The sequence below is a fragment of the Eumetopias jubatus genome, unplaced genomic scaffold, assembly GCF_037043125.1.
Source record: "Eumetopias jubatus isolate StellerSeaLion01/CBP00866 unplaced genomic scaffold, mEumJub1_p1.0 scaffold_1, whole genome shotgun sequence".
NCBI lineage: Eukaryota > Metazoa > Chordata > Mammalia > Carnivora > Otariidae > Eumetopias > Eumetopias jubatus.
Genome location: NW_028274807.1, coordinates 199462741 through 199488115, shown reverse-complemented (window position 1 = coordinate 199488115; position 25375 = coordinate 199462741). Strand labels below are relative to the sequence as shown.

At 42.7% G+C, this 25375-nt stretch overlaps 1 protein-coding gene across 2 annotated transcripts in view; it reads right to left on the bottom strand.

The window, feature by feature from the left end:
- The window catches only part of IP6K1 (inositol hexakisphosphate kinase 1), a 56907-nt gene that overhangs the window by 20387 nt on the left and 11145 nt on the right, over positions 1-25375 (bottom strand). The window contains exon 2 of one of the 2 annotated variants that reach the window (XM_028124342.1): positions 1280-1627. In XM_028124342.1, the coding sequence (XP_027980143.1) occupies positions 1280-1502 (223 nt within the window). In that variant the 5' untranslated portion in view covers positions 1503-1627. Of the gene's footprint in view, positions 1-1279; positions 1628-25375 lie in introns of those variants that run through there. The other variant, XM_028124343.1, reaches the window with a different exon arrangement.

Below are 25375 nucleotides of genomic sequence, written 5' to 3'. Positions count from 1 at the left end.
GAAACATTACACTAAGGGAAATAAGCCAGACACAAAAGGACGAGAATGACATGATTCCACTTATATGAAATGTCTACGATAGGCCTATTTGTAGAGACAAAGTAGGTTAGAGGTTACCTGGGGTTCGGGTGAGGGAGAAAGGGGGAGTTATTATTTAACAGGTACAGATTTTTTCTTTGAGGTGATGAGAAAGTTCTGGAAATAGATAATGATAATCGTATACAACACTGTGAATGTACTTAATGCCACTAAATTACCATTTTAAAATGGTACCCTTTATGTGTATTTTGCCACAATAAAAAAAGAGTTAAGGAAACAAAAAATACTGATATGGATTGGTTTTTCAAAATTGAGGATCCCTCAGGCAAAGGATGTTATGTGTAAACATGACTAAATTCGTAACAGCTTTGGGAAATTAAAAAGCAGAACACCCCCCACCCAAATTTAACTTACACATGGTGGGCAATCATGAAAATGTATAAACACAGTGACAAAAATCAGAGTTTAAAATAAAGTGACTTAGGGCACCTGGGTGGCTCAGCTGGTTAAGCGTCTGACTCTTGGTTTGGGCTCAGGTCATGATCTCAAGGTCCTGAGATTGAGCCCCATGTGGGGCTCCAGGCTCAGCATGGAGTCTACTTGTCCCTCTTCCTCTGCTCCTCTCCTGCCCCCTGCACTCTCTCTCTCATAAATAAAAATAAAATCGTTAAAAAAAAAATTAAAAAGTAAGGTGACTTATTTCTGGTATATATTCATGGGCTTCTATTCTATAAAGTCAATTTACATTTTCAAACATTATTTTTCCTTTAAAAGTTAGGACTTCCACGCATCCCCAGTCGCTGTGCAAATTCCTTACCATCAATTCAATCCCCCAGCACATACAGACACAGGCTCCACACAGCCTCCTTGCCAGCTGTCTCACCGCCTCAGCCTGGAAAGCATCCAATTCTTCCTCCTCTGGGACCAGAGAAGTACTTCCCCTCTCCTAGACCAACCCAGCAAACAGGGCAAACCACCTTGCTAACAGCATGCTCTTCACAAATAGGACTTAATGCTGTGAATTCTTCTCGGGTTTACCTATCAGTGAATTCAGATTTTTAAGATCTAAAGACCTCGCTGGTACTTTCGGCCTCAAATTTTGCTTAACAAAGTGACTTCGCTGCTTTGAGACAAGAGAGACCCACAATCACATCACATGGCCAACAAAACAAGGAAAACTGAGCTGAGGGTCTGCAAAAGCCGAAGGCTGCTGCTCTCTCGGAACCGGCCACTGACTGACCTTTGTACTCCGGGGTGAACTCCTTCATTTCGGGAGGAAGGGATTCATAGAAGCGCTGCTCCCGGGAGATGAGAGGCTTGCATACAGTGTGGTCGTCGTAACGCATCATGCTGCTGTGTCCGCCCACCTGGTGGATGAAGGGCTCCAGGAGGACTCCCCGGTCTCCGGCCCGACTTGCGTTCTTGCCATACTGCCCCACTTCCATGGTTTGACAAACACACATTGCGTTGGGGGCCAGTTGCACTCTGAGGGCAGAGGATGCAGCACATGGGCCACGAAAGAAGAGCTAGGCAGAAGGTCCTGGTGAGCTGAGCAATGGTCAGAGCCTGTTCAGCTTATTCTTCTTTCCTAAAAGAAAGGAGAGAGGAAAAGAGGGAATCAAAACACCTGGCAAGCTGCAACTTCCCTGGCGTTCATAGAACATCTGCTCTATGAGTAAGAATGGGATTCTGAGGGCATGTGGCTGGCTCCGTCGGTTGAAAATGCAATTCCTGATCTCACAGGGTCATGAGTTTAAGCCCCACACTGGGTGTAGAAATTACTTTAAAAAAATAAAAAATTAAAATATTAAAAAAAAAAAAGAATGGGATTTTGTTCTGTTCCCTGCTATGTGTTCCCCCAGTAAGTACAATGCTGTCTGGTGCATGAGAGGCAGGTGGCAAGTTTTTCTGAATGATACAACTTTGGTCTCCTCCATCCATTTTTTTTTTTATGCACAGAAGCCCACATTTTCTCCCTTTCCTAGCTATCATATAACCTTCCACATTCCCTGAAGGATTTGATTTTAGAGCTACAATATGTTAACAGTCATCAGAAAGGCAACTATCCCTGTTTACTTCATATTCGAAGATAAGCATTCAGGGAAAAAAACAGAAGGCAACATGAATTCATCTTGTTCAGACTTCTCACTATATCCAATAATGGTAAGGGTCTCTCGCTGACTCAAGGAAGGGTTTTTGAGAAATCTGGTCATACTAGATTTTCAACTTTTCTGCTGAAGGCCAAGGAGCAGGCAGGGAAAGCCATTCCTTGCTGAGTTGTAGCATCATAAAAAGGGTTTGCTCTTCCCAAGGAAATTCAGGCTTCTGATTTCTTCTACTTTAAATCTATGGCCATCAGTCCAGTGCCACAGAGCTTCCCTTTCTGTATAACCCTACACCAACCAGTAGGACAAGGAAATGCCTTTGTACTTAAATACCTACCTTGTAGTGTCAATTTTCTCTCAAGAAAGTTAAAGTAATGGGCAACTTCCCTAATACTGAATATAGTTTGAAATTAGGAATGTAGCAGGCAAGACTACATCTGAAAGATCAAGACTAAAAAAAATATTTTTAAGAGCAGGAATATGGCTTTACCTGCAAGAGATAAAACATTATTTTTCGGGTGCTTGGGTGGCTCAGTTGGTTAAGCGACTGCCTTCGGCTCAGGTCATGATCCTGGAGTCCCAGGATCGAGTCCCGCATCAGGCTCCCTGCTCAGCAGGGAGTTTGCTTCTCCCTCTGACCCTCCCCCCCTCTCATGTGCTCTCTCTCATTCTCTCTCTCAAATAAATAAAATCTTCAAAAAAAAAAAACATTATTTTTCTTCCAAACCTCATAATTTATGGGCAAAATAGGCTACTGAAGAACCCTGCTGCAAAACTGCAAAATGTTCTTACTTCAAAGCCTCCCAGGAAGCTCTGTTCTATTTCACGGCTATCAACAAAAATAAATGATTTCCCATTCCCCTAACCAATCAGCACCACTTCAATGCACACAATACACATTTTTGCTTACCTATCCACTTTTTAGTCCTCCTTCAGGAGAAGGCAACTCCCTTCCCCACGGAGTTTTCCCAGACTCCACTCTCCCAAACACGAGTTGGGTGCGCACACCTCTATGGCTCCCAAGGTACCTTGTGCCAACTATCTCAGCAATATATCACTGTACTGTCCCCTATTTACTTGTCGTCACTACCACCAAACCATTCCCTTGTATTTCCATCTAGGGTCCAAGGCAGTTCCTGGCACACAGGAACTGTTCAAAAATAGGTTTGTTACGTGGTGCCTGCGTGGCTCAGTCATTAAGCGTCTGCCTTCGGCTCAGGTCATGATCCCAGGGTCCTGGGATCGAGCCCCGCATCGGGCTCCCCGCTCCGCGGGAAGCCTGCTTCTCCCTCTCCCACTCCCCCTGCTTGTGTTCTCTCTCTCTCGCCTGTGTCTCTCTCTGTCAAATAAATAAACAAAATCTGGGGCGCCTGAATGGCTCAGTTGGTTAAGCAGCTGCCTTCGGCCCAGGTCATGATCCCAGAGTCCTGGGATGGAGTCCCATGTCGGCTGCCTTCAGCTCAGGTCGTGATCCGAGGGACCTGGGATCAAGTCCCATGTCGGGCTCCCTGCTCAGCGAGGAGCCTGCTTCTCCCTCTCCCTCTGTCTCCCAGCTTGTGCTCTCACTCTCTGTCAAATAAATAAAATTTAAAAAAATAAATAAACAAAATCTTAAAAAAAAAAAAAAAAAAAGGTTTGTTGGAATGAATGAAATAATTCCAGGAAGAGGGCTGCAGGGAGTAAAAGCACAATCTGAAAACAGAACGAGTTACATAGTGGCAGTGTTAAGTGGGGGAAGTAGCTATGAAGGGCCTCTTCTCAGGTCTCCTGGCGGTGCCCACCATGACAGTGGACTCTACCTCACACCGCCAATCAGCTTTTGCTCTGGCCCCGCTGCATGCCGGGATTGCCTCTGATTGGAGATGGGGTTCCCAGAACGGTGCTAAACTTTCTAGCCTGGGTCAGTGGGTGTCTGGGAAAGAAGGATCCATAGTGCCAATTGCCCCAGAAGAGCTGGACTCTTAGGTGCGTGGCAACCTCGGCAGCCTCCAAAGGACCAAAAGGCTCAAGTCCAATCTCCAGTCAGATCTAGACTTTTGATATTTTGTTCCTACATGATAAATACATAAAGTCACGGGACTGTTTGTTTGAAATATTTTCTTAGAAGTAAACATGTAAGGGGCACCTGGGTGGCGCAGTCAGTTGAGCCCCCAACTCTTAGTTTCGGCTCAGGTCATGATCTCAGGGTCATTAGATTGAGCCCCGCTACAGGCTCCACACTCAGTGCAGAGTCTGCCTGAGATTCTCTCTCCCGCTCCCTCTGCCCCTCCTGCTCGTGCTCTCTCTCATTCTCTCTAAAGTGAATAAATCTTTTTTTTTAAGATTTTATTTATTTATTTGATAGAGACAGAGATAGCCAGAGCAGGAACACAAGCAGGGGGTGTGGGAGAGGGAGGAGCAGGCTTCCCGCCGAGCAGGGAGCCCGATGCGCGGGGCTCGATCTTAGGACCCTGGGTGAGCCCAAGGCAGATGCTTAACGACTGAGCCACCCAGGCACCCAGTGAATAAATCTTTAAAAAAAAAAAAGTTAACATGTAAAATATACCATATTTCTGTAAGCTTTGTTTTGGCGTTTCTTTTTAAATAAATCTGGAACCTAAAAAAGTACAAGTGCCCAGAAGTCTGTCAATTTTTGTGAAGCCGTGACTCACAGAGTGTGGAGTTGTGGGTAAGTCACTTAACTCAAATTTCCTCACCTACGGGGCGCCTGGGTGGCTCAGTCAGTTGAGCGTCTGACTCTTGATTTTGGCTCAGGTCATGATCTCAGGGTCGTGAGTTCAAGCCCGTGTGGAGCTCTGCGCTCAGCGTGGAGTCTGCTTGTCTCTCTCCCTCCCCCTCTGCCCCCACACTGCACACATGTGAGTACACATGCTCTCTCTCTCTCTTTCTCTCTCTCTCAAATAATAAAATCTCAAATTTCCACACCTACAATTTGAAGCCATGACCACCACTAACCCTGCAGGATATGCTGATGCAGGCAAAGGGTTTGGGCTTGCCCTGCCTACTGCCCAGCCTTTAAGTCCTAGAAACATCAATAGTTCTGACTCTTCTATAAACAACCAGAGGTTGCTCCTGAAGTCAGGTGTCCACCAAGGCCCACTCTGAAAACCATGGACTGAGAAGGCTGTAGATGATGATGTCTTTCTCCACTATTTCCTTGCTAAGAGTCCCAATCAGGCAGTCCAACCTCAAAGGGAATGTGAAATTTCATTCCAGCTCAGGGAGAATCTCCAACAGTACTTCCAACCCTATGAGAGGGCTGATTTAGGAAAGGGCATGTGACCATCTTCTAAGCATAAGAGGGGAAGTTGGCCAGGGGTCCCCTGGGAAATTGCTCTGAAAGAACACAAGAGAGGCGTCCCTTCTCTTCCTCAGGATAGTATTCTGTCTGCATGTGTATCTAAGACTACTGCATCCACCTGGAGACCCTAAAAGATACTAGCCTAAAGACCAGGCCAACATGCTGAGCATGCAGAACAGAAGGATAGAAATCAGGGTCCCTGATGTTGTCACTAAAATACTGGATATTTTGTTATGTAACAAAAATAAATTTCCCTTGGGGCACCTGGGTGGCTCAGATGGTTAAGCATCTGCCTTCGGCTCAGGTCATGATCCCAGGGTCCTGGGATCGAGTCCCGCATCGGGCTCCCTGCTCCTTGGGAGCCTGCTTCTCCCTCTGCTTCTCTCTCTCTCTCTCCCCCCCCCCGTCTCTCATGAATAAATAAAATCTTAAAAAATATATATATAAAAAAATAAAATAAATTTCCCTTTATGCTTTCAGCTAGTCTCATTAGGGTTTTCTATCATCTGTAGTCAAAACCATCCTAGATAAGGGACAGAAAAGCATCAAAATCCCCAGATCTCCAGTTAATACACTTTGCACATAAAGAGATAAGTGTTTTCTGACCATAACAAAGAAGACTTCCAATAACTGAAGAATAAGCCCTTCACTGATGATAAAGGACCCAAGCTCCAAAAGGAAAAATGTAGCTTTATAATCTTCAAAGTGTCCCTGAAGGCAGACAATCTGAATTATACCTGGTCCATTAGGGCTGGTACCAAAATACTAAAAAAAAAACCATTCTGACAAACAGAAAATTCATTCTCTCATAAGTCATAATGAACCTGCCCAAATATCCAAATAATTAGCTTAGAACTGATTCTACTGTGAATTAACGACAGGCAGACCATAAATGAAATTTATACTCTTGCCACTTCAGGACCTCACTGATCATTATTTTTCACAAACGCATCTAAATACAATGGAGTCAATAAATCCTATTTTCCAGAGTGTAACTAATCCTCAAAGATTTTCCCAACTGTCCTCTGCAAATACACTGACCTGATTTCAAGTAGTTTATGCCAGTCAAAACGTCAACAGCCCTAATCTTTTCCAGACTTAAATTAAGGAACTACTAGCATGAAGAAAAACTTGCAAATTCTTTAAAAGCTACAAAGTATCCAAAAAAGTCAGATAATTAAAATCATGAGGGTTTCATTGCCGTGGGTTAAACTAACAACAAAAACAAAAAAAACCCACCAGTTGGTTAAGCGACTGCCTTTGGCTCAGGTCATGATCCTGGAGTCCCGGGATCGAGTCCCATGTCGGGCTCCCTGCTCCGCGGGGAGCCTGCTTCTCCCTCTGACCCTCTTCCCTCTTGTGCTCTCATTCTCTCTCTCTCAAATAAATAAATAAAATCTTAAAAAAAAAACAAAAAACAAAAAAACCACCAGTATACGTTTTGGCTTTTTTGCTCTGCAAACAACTCCAAAGGTTTCCCTGGGGGAAACTTTATAAATGGTATGCTTTTCCCTATATGGCAATAAATTGAGGTTCTCTATTTGGTTTACAATACAGTGGTGCTTCCTATGCACCTGGCTATATGAAATTCGTATTGTTCAAGTATACAATGTACAAAAACAGTGGGGGCTATGACAATGGGAACAGGATAATTTTTAAAAATTTTAATTCCAGTGTAGTTAACACAGTGTTTATTAGTTTCAGGCATACAACACAGTGATTCAAGAATTCTATACACTACTCAGTGTTCATTATGATAAATGTAATCTTAACCCCCGTCACCTATTTCACCCATCCCCCTACCCACCTCCCCTCTGGTAACCATCTGTTTGTTCTCTACAGTTAAGAGTCTGTTTTTTGGGGCGCCCGGGTGGCTCAGTTGGTTAGGCGACTGCCTTCGGCTCAGGTCATGATCCTGGAGTCCCGGGATCGAGTCCCGCGTCGGGATCCCTGCTCGGCGGGGAGTCTGCTTCTCCCTCTGACCCTCTTCCCTCTCGTGCTCTCTATCTCTCATTCTCTCTCTCTCTCTAATAAATAAATAAATTCTTTTAAAAAAAAAAAGAGCCTGTTTTTTGGTTTGTCTTTTTTGGTTGTTTATTTCTTAAATTCCACATACGAATGAAATCATACAGTATTTGTCTTCCTCTGATAAGCTTATTTCACTTAGCATTATACTCTCTAGATCCATCCATGTTGTTGAAAATGGCAAGGTTTCATTCTCGTTGATGGCTGAATAACATTCCATTGTATATATATATACCACATCCTCTTTATTCATTCATCTACTGATAAACACTCGGGCTGCTTCCACAATTTGGCTATTGTAAATAATGCTGAAATAAACACAGGGGTGCATATATCCCTTCGAATTAGTGTTTTCATATTCTTTGGGTAAATACCCAATAGGGAAGAGAATGATTTTTAGATTGAGACTAATAAAAAATACTTCTGTTTAAAAAAAGAACAACTAGACATCAACTCCTGCAAATGTCACAAGAGCTCATTTAGGAGGAGAAAAAGCTTAGACACAATAATCTGCACATTATAAATACCTCACAAATCTATGCACTGAACTACATTAGGATTTGCAGTCTTTTCTTTCTATAAAAATCACTTTGCTTTGTAATTAACACAGCACAGAGAAAGAAATTTTCCCTTAGTATCAAAAATATTCTTTGATCCTCTGAGCAAAACTGCGGTTTCTCATTTTGCAGTTTCTATATAAGATCTGTCCACTCATGGGGCACCGGGCAGCTCAGTTGGTAGAGCAAGCGACTCTCGATCTTGGGGTCGTGAGTACAAGCCCCACACTGGTTGTAGAGCCTACTTTAAAAATAAATAAATGATAATTAAAAAAAAAAAAAAGACTTGTCCACTCTTCTCATGAGGCAGTGAGGGCTCATCATGCAGTTTCACTTGTTTCAGATAAGAGCTACAGGAGCAGACAGAATCTTCCCTCCCTGTGGAACTTCTAAAGCACGTAAACACTACAAGGACAAACAGGCACAAAAGAAACCGAACAGTCAAAAACCATGCCAAGAGACTAGAAAGAAAAAGGAAAAGGCTGGAGCCATTTCTTGGAACCACTGCTAAACTGAACAAGGAAGAAGAAACAGGAAAAAAACAACCAAGAATCAAGCTGTTCACAGTTCCCCAAGTTTCTGCAGAAGAGGTTATTAACAAAGGCAGTATCTTTAAACCCTTAGGCAAGAATGAGCATCCCAAATGAGCCTACCTTTGAGCACCTGGACAGCAGTCTGCTCACCAGCAGCCTCTGCTGAGCACTAACATACCTGACATTCCACTCACAACACAGAGCCTCCTCTTCCCCAGTGGTGCATTAGTCACCTGGGAGGCACCTAAAGGAAAGTGATACCTGGGTTTATCCTCCACCCCACTCCAGAATTAACTGCAGTAAGAAGCCTCTAGAACATTCCATTATAATCTCAGTCCCTCTGTAGGCCATGACTTGACTGCATCGCCCAGTCAAGTAGTATGCTGGACAAACTACTCCTGGGTGTCACTGTCAAAGGCTTCTGTAGTTTTTTCCACTACACCACTGCCTTCAGCATCTTCAACCTCATCAGCCCTCAAAGCTATTCAGCTGCCAGTGCCACCAAGAGGATCATGGTCACAATATTGTGATCATGCAATGCAACTTGGTCACCAGCACTAACATTCTAGGCATGACGACAGCCATCCTGAGATCTTCCTGCACAAGACCAAGTATCCAAGTATGATGCAAACCAGTAAGGTAGAAGTATCTTCTCCATCACGACTAAGGACCAAGCGATCATAATTATTCTCAGAACACACCAAGGGAAGGCTGATGGAAAATAAAGTTTCTAACATACACACACACACCCCCAAAGAAACCCCTCACCACCTCCAATTATCATCACATTGGGGATTAGGTTTCAACACATGAATCTGGGGACAAACAGTCTATAACAGAAATCATGATCAGTGTTTAAAGCTCTGCTTCCAGAGTACCTGCTCTCTCTTTTTCTGGTGAGACTTCATCATTTCTGTGATGACTTGATTATTTGATTATTTGATAAGGAAATCTTGTTTTTGTGAAAAGGAGCTTGCACTTTTTTTCTATGGAATAGTTTGTAACACTATCTGTATTGGATTAAAAATTGTTTGGACGCCTGGGTGGCTTAGCTGGTTAAGTGTCTGCCCTCGGCTCAGGTTTTGATCCCAGGTCCTGGGATCAAGCCCTGCATCAGGCTCCTTGCTCAGGGGGGAGCCTGCTTCTCCCTCTGCCCGCCACTCCCGCTGCTTGTGCTCTCTCTGACAAATAAATAAAATCTTTAAAAAAAAATTGTTTTACTTTTAAATGTTTAAAAATAAGAAAATTCCCACCGCAGAAGCCTGATACATTTCAGTATTTAGTAGTAAAGCTCCTTTCTTTCTTTTTTAAAGATTTTATTTTTAAGTAATCTCTACACCTAATGTGGAGCTGGAACTCACAACCCTGAGATCAAGGGTCACACGCACCACTCACTGAGCCAGCCACGCACCCCAGAAAAGCTCCTTTCTAATGAACACAATCTCGAAAAATGGAACCAAATCAGGATGATCTAATATTTATGCATTAAAGAACACTGTGTATTGATTACCGTGTCTATTTTTTTTAAAGATTTTATTTATTTATTTGAGAGGGAGAGAATGAGAGACAGAGAGCATGAGAGGGAGGAGGGTCAGAGGGAGAAGCAGACTCCCCGCTGAGCAGGGAGCCCGATGCGGGACTCGATCCTGGAACTCCAGGATCATGACCTGAGCTGAAGGCAGTGGCCTAACCAACTGAGCCACCCAGGCACCCTACCGTGTCTATTTTTATTGGGTTGTTTGCATTAGGGTCTGAATCAGGTAAATGGGGAGAGGGGGAAAGTATAGCAAAAAGCTAGGCTTTGGTTTGCCAAAACAGAAACATGGGACAAGATTAAGTTCTGAGTTTTGGCAAAATCATTGTTATTGAAGTTATATAACCCAGTAGATAACACCTATGCCCTAAACACTGGGTTCTTTTCTGTCTTATTAAAAAAACTGGACCCTAACCAAAGGACCACTGGCTTGATTTGTGGGGTTGTCAGCGAAAGCTACATGTTTTTCAACACTGTCACCAGCCTTAGGAGCAGAGCAGGGGTGTAATACTTGCAGAAAAGGAGATGTTCTTCAAAAATGTGGATGCTGGACTAAGAGGGGTTAAAGTAACTGCAAGTCTCTCCACATATTTTGGTGACTGATGTTCAGAGAACTAATGTAGTTTGAATCAGTTATTTTGGATCACTGGAAGTTTGTATTAAAATGGTTAAAATTTTGTCAGTTTATGAACGGACTGCTCCCCTAGAGGTCAAGGGATTCCACTGCTCTGCCTAGGAGTCTGTACACCACCAGCTACAGGAGTCTCTGTTTGTCCTTCATTTGCTTTAAGACACTTTGGTTCCACAACTTACTGCATAAAATGGGAAGGAGGATATATTTTTTTAATATTTTATTTATTTATTTGTCAGAGAGAGCACAAGCAGGGGAAGCTGCAGGCAGAGGGAGAAGCAGATCCCCGCTGAGCAGGGAGCCCGATGTGGGACTAGATCCCAGGACCTTGGGATCATGCCCTGAGCTGAAGGCAGACGCTTAATCGACTGAGCCACCTGGGCACCCCAGGAAGGAGAATATTCTTAAAAAGAACTTGCTGAGACTGAACTTTTTCACCAGCAGATAGCAACAAATGGAAATAAATGTACACTGCAAAGATAATTACAACAGTTAGGTTGACTTTCTGGTTATAGACACTAACTCCTTGGACATATAATTGAACTCCAAAATGAATTACATCTCTTTCAAGTAAAATAAATTTTCTGATACTGCTGTAATGTGTATATAACTATTTTCCTTTTTATTTCTTTTAAAGATTTTATTTGAGAGAGAGTGAGAGAGAAAGAGAGAACGTGTACACACGAGTTGGGGGAGGGGCAGAGAATGAAGCAGACTCCCCACTGAGCAGGGAGCCCAATGCCAGGCTAACTGACTGAGCCATCCACGCACCCCTCCATTTTAAATTTTTTACAGTTAAATAGACCCCATTTATTAATTTACAATCTATAATAAAATCTGACAGTCATTTTGGGGCTCGTGGGTGGCTCAGTCGTTAAGCAGCTGCCTTCGACTCAGGTCATGATCCCAGGGTCCTAAGATCGAGCCCTGCACATCGGGCTCCCTGCTTGGCGGGAAGCCTGCTTCTCCCTCTCCCACTCCCCCTGCTTGTGTTCCCTCTCTTGCTCTTTCTCTGTCAAAAAATAAATAAAATATTTGGGGCGCCTGGGTAGCTCAGTCAGTAAAGCCTCTGCCTTCAGCTCGGGTCATGATCCCGGGATCAAGCCCCCATCAGGCTCCCTGCTCGTTGGGGGAGTCTGCTTCTCCCTCTGCCCCTCACCCCCCTCATGCTCTCTCTCACTCTCTCTCTCAAATAAGTAAATAAAATCTTTTAAAAATAAATGAATGAATAAATAAATAAAATCTTTTTTAAAAATCCGACAGTCATTTCATCTCACTAAGGGCTTTTGCTTTAAAAAAGGAAAACAGGGGCGCCTGGGTGGCTCAGTTGGTTAAGCGACTGCCTTCAGCTCAGGTCATGGTCCCGAGGTCCTGCGATCGAGCTCCGCATCGGGCGCCCTGCTCGGCGGGAAGCCTGCTTCTCCCTCTCCCACTCCCCCTGCTTGTGTTCCCTCTCACGCTGTCTCTCTCTGTCAATTAAATAAATATTTTAAAAATAAAAATATAAAAAAATAAAAAAGAAAAACAACTGGGGCGCCTGGGTGGCTCAGTCAGTTAAGCATCTGCCTTTGGCTCAGGTCATGATCCCAAGGTCCTGGGACTGAGCCCCACATCTCTGCTCCCTGCTCAGTGGGAAACCTGCTTCTCACTCTCCCTCTGCCCCTCCCTCTGCTCCTGCTTGCGCTTTCTCTAATAAATAAATAAAATCTTTTTTAAAAATTTAAGTGGATAAACTGTGGTATATTCATATAACGGACTACCACACAGAAATGAAAAAAGAACCAACTACTGCCACACACAATACAAATGAATCTCACAGGCGTGATATAGCAAGAAAAAATCTAGACACTAAAGAGACTATGTGATGTGATTCTACTCCCATAAAATTCAAAATGATAATGGAGACCACAACAGTGGTTACTCTGGGAAAATTCTAATTGAGAAGGAGCACAAAGGTGGAGATGACACAGGTGAATACCATAAATATCGAATGAACTGTGTCCTTGGATTTGTGAACTTTACTGTAAGTTAGAGCTTAATTTTAAGGAAAAAAATCAACAGTATTCCTCTATACCAACAAAAAACAATTAGAAAATGAAAACTGTTGGGCGCCTGGGCGGCTCAGTTGTTAAGCGTCTGCCTTCGGTTCAGGTCATGATCCCAGGGTCCTGGGATCGAGTCCCACATCAGGCTCCCTGCTCAGCAGGAGACCTGCTTCTCCCGCTCCCACTCCCCCTGTGTTCCTGCTCTCGCTGTGTCTCTCTCTGTCAAATAAATAAATAAAATGTTAAAAAAAAAAAAAAGAAAATGAAAACTGTTTAAATACATCCCATTCACAACAGGAACAAAAACTATAAATTACCTATAAACCTTTAAAAATTATGTCAGACGGGGGCGCCTGGGTGGCTCAGTCGTTAAGCGTCTGCCTTCGGCTCATGTCATGATCCCAGGGTCCTGGGATCGAGCCCCGCATCGGGCTCCTCACCCTGCAGGAGGCCTGCTCCTCCCTCTCCCACTCCCCCTGCTTGTGTTCCTGCTCTCGCTGTATCTATCTCTATCAAATGAATAAATAAAATCTCTAAAAAATAAATAAATAAAATAAAAATAAAAATTATGTCAGACAAATAATAAAGCTTTACTGACCTAAAATTAAGAGGCACAATATAAACAGCTTCTCTGTTTTAATTCAACACAGCAAGCCTAGAAAGTGGCAATGAATAAAAGCCCTGGCAAAGAAAGAGAAATTGCAATCAGATACAGTGGTGAACAAGGTCAGGACTATTTTAAGAAGTAGTAAGGCACTGTCTCCACAGCAAGAGCAATACCTGGTCACCAAGTTCATTAGTCGGGCCAGCACAGACATTTAAAATGCAGATCAGCAGACATGCACTCTAAGAAGCTTGGTTAGAATTTCAAATTCTATGGACAACGTATTTTTATAGCCTCAGATTAAGCACTTGGGTTTGATATTAATCTTTTTGTAAAGAGAAGCATACTTGGTGCCTTCACACTGCACAGGTATATCTGCAAATTTCCTCAAAACTGGGTTTATAAATCCATTATTTCTATTACCTCTTCTGAAATTTGGGGCACGTGGCTGACTCAGTAGAGCATGCAACTCTCTCTTTTTAAGATTTTTATTTATTTATTTGACAGAGGAGAAAGAGAGACACAGCGAGAAAGGGAACACAAGCAGGGGGAGTGGGAGAGGGAGAAGCAGGCTTCCCGCCGAGCAGGGAGCCCGATGCGGGGCTCGATCCCAGGACGCTGGGATTATGACCCGAGCCGAAGGCACACGCTTAACGACGAGCCACCCAGGCATCCCGAGCATGCAACTCTTGGTCTCAGGGTTTTTAGGTCAAGCCCCACATTGGGCGTGGAGCTTACTGAAAAAAATTAAAATTAAAAAAACAAACAACAGATCCACTGAAGCGCTAAAAGCATAATGATAAAGTATCATGCTCTTAAAAAATCATATGAAATTTATTTAGTTTTTTAAAAATCAAACTTGTTGGGCGCCTGGGTGGCTCAGTTGGTTGAGCGACTGCCTTCGGCTCGGGTCATGATCCTGGAGTCCTGGAATCGAGTCCCGTGTCGGGCTCCCCGCTCAGCAGGAGTCTGCTTCTCCCTCTGACCCTCTCCCCTTTCATGCTCTCTCTCTATCTCATTCTCTCTCTCAAATAAATAAATAAAAATAAAAAAATAAAAATCAAACTTGTTAAGTCAGGAGTGGTAAGTAAAATTTAGGCAATACCGTATCTCTGGTTTACAATCCAATCCAAGGCACAAAATAGCAAAATCATTCTCAACTGAAAAGAACACAATGGACTGATAAGTTAACTCCAAAAGAAAAGAACAACACACAAAGCTTGGGTTACATAGCCCTAGACTTTATGAAAACTTATTTCTAACCAATTTCAGAAATAATAAATTGATATGGACTGTGATAGGAAAAGATACATTTTCAAAATACCTCAATTTCATGGACAAAAAACTGAAGCAGAAAACTAACACAAAAGCATGTCTGTTCTCTAAAGCACAGAACCAAGGAAACCTACTGTTTCCTTAAATTCAAGTCTGTTCTTGCTTTTACATATGTCTATAGGTGCTGACACAGATTAGGTATTTGTGAGGGAGAGACAACAATCCTCCTTCCCTCAACCCTGGGGACTATTTCAAGCACATGCTCACAAACCTCTCCTTTGAGGAGGAAGGAAATATAAGGACTGTTCTCAAGGTACACAGGGTTGCCAATCTGAGCCTGACCTACCAATCTAACCAGGGACTGGCATATCATCTAGAAACCAGAAATGTGTGCAGAGGCCTAGAGCAGTGTGGGAGATTTGAAATAAGAAAGGAAAAAAGGCTTAAAGGTATCTATTTTGTTGTTTGTCCTAAGAGAAGAGATGACAGATTGTTTAGACTTTTGGGTCCTATCCCAGGAACAAGGGACACAGTGGCATAGTCCTGAGGACACCAGGCTGACAGCAAACAGGGAGCAAGGAGAAAAGGAAACTTGGCAAGGAGGCCTGAAATGTGCCAGCCCATCAAGAAACAGCCAGAACAGAATTAATTTAGGACAAAGAGAGAAGACAGAATCCAGTGATCCCCTTTCCTGTTTTTACCAGATTTCTAAAGATTAGAAACCCAACACTTCCTCAGATATATAGATATATATCTTTAGTAAAGATCCTTTTGAAAGAGTCTCAACTGTGCTAAAAAGAGTGGAGGGGGGGAGCTTAAGGAAATAATGTTTAAAACACAGGTCAAAAGTAGTACAGGGGAAATCAAAATGAGAAAACACCCAAAGAAAGAAGAAAGGTGCCCCATCCCTTCTCACCTGAAACACTGCCTACTTACAATTTATATGGGATTATTCTAACAAGAAGCTATAGGAATACTTCTGCTGTGACTAAATAGTTCAGGTGAGCCATACCTAAGCCAGGTAAGTCTCTGCCTCACACAATTACAAGTGAATCTAAACATGGTCAAGCCTAGAAAGTACATGTAGAAGGATAGGATAAAATGTTCTAAAAACAAAACAAAACAAAAAACCACAGAACACTTAAAATGAAACTGTCTACACTGCTAAAATATGGAATGAGGAGCTTCCTGGACTTACCTCATGCTACTGAGCTCACTGAAGACCCAAAGCTGAAGAGAGAAGCTTCTGCACAACTGAAAAAAAGATGCAGAGGGACAGTACCAGGCCTGTTCTCACAACCTTGGTTTTAGATGTGACCAGTAACTCTCATTCCTTTTCTCCACCGCCATCCTATTGTAGCTCCACTAAAAGAGAAGCTGAGCACAGTGGGGGCAAGCTGACAGGACTGAGGCAAAGGTGAACTGAGGTGACTGGGAAATGGATGTAGACACCTCTACTTGGGATTTTCCCTCACCACAACATCTTTTGAATAAAATCTGCTCTGTTGCAGAACAGAAACAAAAGAACAGTATTTCTTGTCACTCACCAGAATTTCAAGTAGCTACTAAATGGGTTTATAACTGGAGGTTGCTCCAGGTACAAATCTGCTACCTTGAACTAGGGATATTCACATGTGTCCTGCTATTAAAGAAGTAAAATGTGGAAATAAAACCTCTTACACCTAGGAGACGTGAACCCAAAGCTCCGGTCACAGCATGACCTTGGGGGCCTCATTTAGAACCCACCCCCATAAAAATGATTACCAGCTTCAAACAAGAAAAATCTCCAGAGTAAGGAATTCTGCAACCATGAAATAGCTCCTGTCTTTCCTGTGGTATCTCAATGATACCACAAAACTGTTAGAACTCCAAAGGGGTTTTAAATCACTGAATTCTGTACTATTTTTTTTAAAAGATTTTATTTATTCATTTGCGAGAGAGAGAGAGAGAACAAGCAGGGGGAGAGGGAGAGGAAGAAGCAGACTCCCTGCTGAGCAAGGAGCCGGATGCGGGACTCGATCCCAGGACCCTGGGATCATGACCTGAGCCGAAGGCAGACGCTTAACCATCTGAGCCACCCAGGCGCCCTGAATTCTGTACTATTTTAAAGATGCACCAAGAGGCAGCATATACCTAAAAACCAAGATATGGCTACAACCCAGAGGACTCTTCTTTGGTGGTGAAATCACATCACACACGTAAACATTCTGATGCTACACTACTCTACAGATTATCTGACAATATAATCAAAGACTACTCAGAAATGGACACTGGACTGTATTCAGCTGTAGCTGGGGGGAAATGATGAAGTGTCCACCACAAAATAAAGCTCCACTGAGTTTTGCTCTTTGGGGATAATCTGCTGCTACATATGTCCCACATAGGGGCTGAGACCAACTCAGGATGTCTCTCCCAAGGACTAGGTTCTTGGCATCCTATGTTCCTGTCTCCTGTGAGACCTCTCCCCCTCAAGGCCAAACAGCACAATTCCTTATACAGTCACACATTTAGAAAACAATACAAGGAGATTTCAGGGCACAAAAGTGACAGACACTCCCTCCATTTAAAACTACACACCACTGGGGGTGATACAATGACATATCTGAACATCTATCGGGTAGATAAAGACTTTACTAGCAGGTACCTACAAGCAGATGAACAACGTGCAAAGTGAGTGTGGGGAAAGCCTATAAAAAGAGGTAAATGACTTGTTTAATGCCTCACAGCCTCACAAAATGCAAGAGAGTTTGAAAGCTTCAAGAAGATTACATTCCAGGGGTGACTGGGTAGCTCAGTCATTAAGCATCTGCCTTCGGCTCCGGTCATGATCCCAGGGTCCTGGGATTGAGCCCTGCATCGGGCTCCCTGCTTGGCGGGAAGCCTGCTTCTCCCTCTCCCACTCCCCCTGCTTGTGTTCCCTCTCTTGCTATGTCTCTGTCTGTCAAATAAATAAAATCTTAAAAAAAAAAAAAAGATTACATTCCATCTGTCTTCTACCCTCCAGTGAAACACCAGAATTACTACTTTTAGGAGCAGCTGGGTGGTTCGGTCGGTTGGGCATCTGACTCTTGATTCTGGCTCAAGTCATGATTTCAGGATTGTGAGATCGAGCCCCATGTCAGGCTCTGTGCTGGGTGTGGAACCTGCTTGAGATTCTCTCCTTCCCTCTCTTTCTGCCCGCCCCCCTAAAAAAAAAAAGAAAACAACAATTTAAAAATTCACTGGGGTAACTTCCTGGGAAATGGCAGAGTAGGAAGCTCCAGGAATCCACCCTTCCACTAAAACAACTACTGAATTTGGAGAAACTGAAGTAACTTTTGGAACTCTGGAGTGTAGCTGGAAAACACGAAGCTTCCCAAGGTAGAGCCTGATGAAGAGGTTGATGAATTTTGGTAAACTTCGGCCTTTTGTGTAGCAACTACCCAACCTCCAACCCTAGGGCAAGTAGCAGTGGGAGGGCTGCCCTCATTTCTGGTGAGGCTTGCTGGAGGTTAGGATGGGCAATAAAGACCTTGTCCTCCAAATATGTATTCTGATTGATGATAGCTGCTTTTGATCACTGAGGAGCAGGCAGAGGCCCGTGACCACTGCTTTCAACACCCACAGGCTGAAAGAGCTTCTAGAAGTATTTAAGAGGACAGTACTTGTTTTTACTTTTTTCCCCTTTTGGGAGCTAGTCATTTAAGGAAATCTTTATCAGGTCACTAACTGCAGAGATAACTGAACAGAAACAGATACACATTTCTAATATTAGTTTGAAAAAGCCACAAATGGAAGTCTCTAGCACTCAATGAGCAAAAACTAACAATCACTGAGAAGTGGGAGAATCAGATTTGTAAAATTAAAAAACACTCAAATGTCCAGTTTTAACAAAAAATTACAAAACGAACAGAAAATTAATGACCATTCCAAGAAAAAGAAAATGATATAAAAATTCCTGAGGGAGCAAAAACACTGGAATTATTATTAATCAAAGAGATTAAATCAACTGTCTTAAATACATCCAATGGACTAAAGGAAACCATGGTCAAAGGGATTCAGGAAAATGTATGAACAAAACGAAATATCAGTAAAGAGATAGAAATTATAAAAAGGACAAAACAGGGGCGCCTGGGTGGCTCAGTCGTTAAGCGTCTGCCTTCGGCTCAGGTCATGATCCCAGGGTCCTGGGATCGAGCCCCACATCGGGCTCCCTGATCCGCGGGAACCCTGCTTTCCCTCTCTCAATTCCCCTCCTTGTATTCCCTCTCTCGCTGTGTCTTTCTCTGTCAAATAAATAAATAAAATCTTTAAATTAAAAAAAAAGGACAAAACATAAATTCTACAATGTCTCAAAACAGAAAAGTACAATAACTGATGTGAAAAACTCACTAACAGGGTTCAACTGCAGACTTGAGCAAACCTAAGAAGTATCAGTAAGACAACGGAAATTATTCAGTCTGGGAGGCAAAAAAATTAAAATAAAAACTAAGGAAAAGCAAAGAGTCTTGTCTTTTTTCTTTTATTTACTTATTTGAGAGAGAGAGAGCACAAGCAGGGGGAGGAGCAGAGGGAAAGGGAGAAGCAGACTCCCTGCTGAGCAGGGAGCCCAATACAGTACTCATCCAGGCAGATGCCTGAGCCACCCATGTGCCCCAAAAGTAGAGTCTGAAAGACCTGTGAGACACCACCAAATATAACAATATATGCATTACAGAAAGAGACGGAAAAAAGGGCAGAAAAAAATATTTGAAAAAATACTAGCCAAACACTTTCCAAACCTGAGAAAAGCCATGAATATACATGTGCAAGAAACCTAATGAGCCCTTCTTTGAGGATTAACTAAGACACATTATAAAACAAAAACACACTACTGAACCGTTGAACCCCAAAGACAAAGAATATTTAAAGCAGCAAGAGAGAAGCAACTCATACTGGACAAGAGATCCTCACTAAGACTAACAGCTGGTTTCTCTCCAGAATCCTTCAGAAGGCAGTGGGATGACATATTTAAAGTCCTGACAGAAAAACTGTCATCTAAGAATTCTATATCCTATAATGCAATAAAAAGAAAATTGGAAAATTCACAAATCTGTGGAAATTAAACAACATACCCTTAAACAACCAATAGGTCAAAGAAATTACAAGGGAAGTTCTTGCCAGAGCAATGAGGGGGGAAAAAAGAAATAAAAGGCATCCAAATTAGAAAGAAATTAACTGTTTGCAGAAGACACGATCTTATATGTAGAAAACCCTAAAATTACCCAAATACACACAAAACCACTGTTAGAGCTAATAAATACATTCAGGAAATCTGCAGGATACAAAACTGCCACACAAAAATTGGTTGCATTTCTATATGCTAGCAATGAACAATCTGAAAAGGAAATTAAAAAAACAATCTGTATCTATGTACAATAGTATCAAAAAGAATAGAGGCGCCTGGGTGGCTCAGTCAGTTAAGCGTCTGCCTTCAGCTCAGGTCCTGATCGATCGAGCCCATCGGGCTCCCTGATCAGTGGGGGGTCTGCTTCTTCCTCTGCCCCTCCCCCATTCATGCTTGTGTACTCCTTCTCTGAAATAAATAAAATCTTCAAAAGAAAGAAGTCTGTGAGTAGGTCATTAAGAGGCGTCTTCTTTACTGTGTCTGGGATCATTCATTCTGGAGGAGATAATTGCATGCCATGAGGATACTCAGACAGCCCACATGTCAAGGAACTGAAGCCACCTGCCAAAAGCCACGTATGTCATCTTGGAAACAGACCCTCCAGCTCCAGGCAAGCTTTCAGATGACTGCAGTCCCAGAAGACATCCTAACTGCAACTTCATGAGAGACTGTGAGCCAGGACCACCCAGCTAAGCCACTCCTAAATTTCTGGTCCTCAGAAACTGAGGCAATAAGTGTTTACTGTTTTAAACTGCTAAGTTTTGGAGTCAATAGATAACAAATACCAAGTCTTTTTATAGCAAATGATGCTGATACTGGAAGTTATCCATATGGGAGAAAAATTAACCCCAAACCCAATCTTACAGAATACACAGAAATGAATTCCAAGTGGGTTAGAGATCTAAATGTAAAAACTAAAACTCTACAACTTCTGGACGAAAACACAGGAGAAATCTCCAACATTGAGAGGTAGGCAAGCGTTCCTCAGACACAACAAAAGGCAATAACCACAAAAGAAAATACTGATAAATCAGACTTCAACAAAACTGAAAACTTCTTACCTTTAAAATATATCTGTAAGAAAATAAACAGGCAAGCCACCCCAGACTGAAAGAAAATATTCACAAAACATGTACCTGACTGGTATTCTATATAAAAATCTCCTAAAATTCACTTAAAAAAAAATTAACAGCTCCATTTTTTTTAAATGGGCAAAGGATTTGAACAAGTACTTCACAAAGGAAGCTATACAAATGACCATTAAGTATAGGAAAAAGTGCTCAACATCACTAGTAATCAGGTAAATGCAAATTAACACCACAATGAGGTATCACTATACTTTCAGGAATATGGCTAAAATTAAAAACACTGACAATACACTACATGTTGCTGGGGATATGGAACAATCACAACTCTCATACATTATTGGTAAGACAATAAATAATACGACCATTTTGAAAAAGGTATTAAAAGTTTCTTATAAAACTAGACATACATCTACCCTATGATCCAGCAATTCTATTCCCTTCTACCTCCCTATTCCCCAAGAGAAATGAATGTATATGTCCCCCAAGAACACTTGTACAAAATGTTCATTGAAGCTTTACTCATAGGGGCGCTTGGGTGGCTCAGTCAGTTAAACATCTGCCTTCGGCTCAGGTCATGATCCCAGGTTCCTGGGATCAAGTCCTGCATCGGGCTCCCTGCTCAGTGGGGAGCCTGCTTCTCCCTCTCCCTCTGCCTCTCCCCCTGCTTGTGCGCTCTGTCAAATAAATAAATAAAATCTTAAAAAAAAAAAAAAAGGAAAAAGCTTTACTCTAAGTCAAACACTGGAAACTGCCCAGATGTCCATCAACAGAACAGATAAACTGCAATGTTCATGCAATGAAATACTACACAGCAATAAAAAGGAATGAACTAGTGATACAAACAACAGCATGAATAAATTCCCAAAACATTAAAATGTGTGAAAGAAGCTGTACACAAGAGTATTATAGCTTTTAGTATTATTTAGTACACAAGAGTATTATTCCATATAGTATTATTCCTTTTTTTTTTTTTTTAAGTAGGCTCCACACCCAGCATGGACTCCAATGCAGGGGCTTGAACTCACAACCTTGAGATCAAGACCTGAGGTGAGACCAAGAGTTAGACGTTTAACTGACTGAGCCACCCACGTACCCCAGTATTATTCCATTTATATGAAATTTTAAAACTGGCCAACTAATCTATGATGAAAAAATTCAGAGCAGAAGTTGTCTCTGGCTAGAACAGAGCAGCATTTTAAGTTAATCCCTATATTAAAACAAATTTAAAACATAGGTGGTAGTTAACAAGAGTATTCTGTTGAGAAAATACTTACTTAACAACTTAGGGACGCCTGGATGTCTCAGTCAGTTAAGCATCTGCCTTCCACTCAGGTCATTATCCCAGGGTCCTGGGATCAAGTCCCCGATCAGGCTCCTTGTTCAGCAAGGAGCCTGCTTCTCCCTCTGCCTGCAGCTCCCCCTGCTTGTACATGCTCGCTCTCTCTGGTAAATAAATACATTCTTTAAAAAGTTATTGGGGTCCTGGGTGGCTCGGTTGGTTAAGCGTCTGCCTTCAGCTCGGGTTGTGATCTCCTGGTCCTGGGATCGAACCCGGCATCAGGCTTCCTGCTCAGTGGGAAGTCTGCTTTTCTCTCTCTCTCTGTCTCCCTCTGCCCATCTCCACTGCTTATTCTCTCTCTCTCTCTCAATCTTTCTCACAAATGAATAAATAAAATCTTAAAAAAAATAAAATAAACAACCAATCTGTATAACTCTGACAAATAGCAGCTTACCAGTTATCAATGTATTATCTCTTGGCTCTAAACCCAACCTCATTGCCTGCTCTAAAAATGGAGCTGGACCCATTAAATATTTTTCCTTTGCCAGCTGATATTAAGCTTTGTCAGAAGACACTGGAGAGATTCTGCTAAAAAGAAAAGGCTTCGGGGCACCGAGGAGGCTCAGTCGGTTAAGCGTCGGACTCTTGATTGATTTCGGCTCAGGTCATGATCTCATGGTTGTGGAATCGAGCCAAGTCGGGCTCCATGCTCAGCATGGAATCTGCTTGAAATTCTCTCTCCCTCTGCCTCTGCCCCACCTGTCACTCATGCGCTCTCTCTCAAAATAAGTAAATAAAATCTTCAAAGAAAAAAAGGAAAAAGAAAAGGAAAAAAGAAAAGTCTTCTCCACCTGGTTCTAGTATGCTCCTCTCACCAGGCCCCTGACAACACCCAGTCAGCTCCCCTCAATGCCTAGCCACTGGTGGGTGCCTGACTCCCACAATGCATCATGGTCAGCAGTACACAGTGGCCAGCACTTCCTGTGACACCTCACTCAAGTAGTTTTGTGGCAGAGTGCTTCCAGCAAGACTCCTCTCTATAAATGGCTTTCTCCAACATCCTAGAAGGCAGATTTCCAGCCAGTTCTAGCGGGTAGACTTCCAGCATGTTCTGCCAGTGTGGCACCACAATGACTTTCTCTAGGCACCACCACCCCCTTCTCCAAGATATGGATCTTGGCCCTGGGAGGGTGTCTTCCTCGAGTGTTCTGTATCAGCCCTAGGGGTAATGGCTGTTCCTATATATGCTAATCCTATATTACTTAGAGTTCACTCTACTTTTTACTAGCCAATCTTTTCATTACTCAATTCTTTATATTAAACTTTACCTGTTCCGAGGCGCCTGGGTGGCTCAGTTGTTTAAGCGTCCAACTCTTGGTTTTGGCTCAGGTCACGATCACAGGGTCCTGAAATCGCTCCACCCTCAGCAGGGAGTCTGCTTCCCCTCTCCTTCTGCCCCTCCCCGCTTGTGCAAGCGCGCACGCGCTCTCTCTCTCTCTCTCTCTCTCTCCCTGTCTCTCTCTCTCAAATAAATATTTAAACTTTACCTGTTCAAATTCCTATGTGTTTTTTGTCTCCTAAATGGACAATGACAGTTGTTTCAACGAGTTGAAAAGGCTAAGTGGCATAGACTGAAAGTGAGAAATTTTATTATCTATATAAAATCCACATAGCTCTGCTTTATTCACAATTCTACTGATAAAAACTAATACAACACTGTAAATAGCCAAGTTAACATGCTTAAGGGTCCAAGCAGCCCTGCCTGGTACACTCTGCTTTGGGAAGTTACTCAAGCTTAATATTTGGCTCCCTGAGACCAAAGTTACCTTTCTTTGGAGACACTCATGAAATAGTTAATACAACCACATATTTTAGAATACATCTTCCCAAACACAGTAGAAACTTCTTAGCATTCATTCTGTTTTATGCTAAAGAAATCACTTTAATTTTCACGCAGAATATAAAACCAAAACAGGGGCACCTGGGTGGCTCAGTCGTTAAGCGTCTGCCTTCAGCTCAGGTCATGATCCCAGGGTCCTGGGATCGAGCCCCACATCGGGCTCCCTGCTCAGCGGGGAGTCTGCTTCTCCCTCTCCCTCTGCCTGCCGCTCTGCCTACCTGTGCTCTCTCTCTGTCAAATAAATAAATAAAATCTTAAAAAATATATATATAAAACCAAACAGTCTATGCACATCTTGTGCTTGCCTGAAGTATCTAGTGGGCTACTTGGCCCTGACCCATTCAACATCCTCCAGCTGAGCAGAATCTTTTATTTTTTTAAGATTTTATTCATTTGAGAGAGAGAGAAGAGAAGAGTAAGAGGGAGAGGCAGACTCCCCGCCCAGGAGGAAGCCCAATGCGGGACTCAATCCCAGGACTCCAGGATCATGACCGAAGCTGGAGGCAGACGCTTAACCAACTGAGCCACCAGATGTCCCGAGCAGAATCTTTATAAATAAGTTTCAAAATACTCTCCACTAAATCAAGTTTGTGACCAAACAGCAACTATAAAGTCTCCAAATCAATCAGGGACCATTAATATAAAATCTGCAAAAAAACGTTTTAAAGTATATAATCAAGTATATATGTTGAGACCCTTTAGAACAAATATCGTACTAAGACAAACACAGTTCCTGTCCTCAGAAAACAAAGTGAGAATGGAGGGCATCCTCCCCACACTCTAAAAAATGTCTAAGATTCTATAGCTATCCCACCTGGGGAAAGAATGGTATCCTGGAAACCTTCACAGTATTTTTTCTTTTTTTTTTTAATATATTTTTTTAAGATTTTGTTTATTCATGAGAGACAGACGGGGAGAGAGAGAGAGAGAGAGAGAGAAGCAGAGGGAGAAGCAGGCTCCCAAGGAGCAGGGAGCCCGATGAGGGACTCGATCCCAGGACCCTGGGATCGTGACCTGAGCCGAAGGCAGATGCTTAACCATCTGAGCCACCCAGGCGCCGACCTTCACAATATTTTCAAGTGTGGGAATATAATCATGGAGGGTTTCAAATTCCCCCAGAAACACTCTAGATGCTAACAACCAGTGTCAATATCCATGGTCAGGAGAAACTTTTCTGAGAACAGCATTTGATGTTTCCATAGTCAATAAACGAGAAAAAATTGGGGCGCCTAGGTGGCTCAGTCGGTTAAGCATACAACTCTTGATTTCAGTGCAGGTCATGATCTCAGGGTTGTAAGATCAAGCCCCGCAAC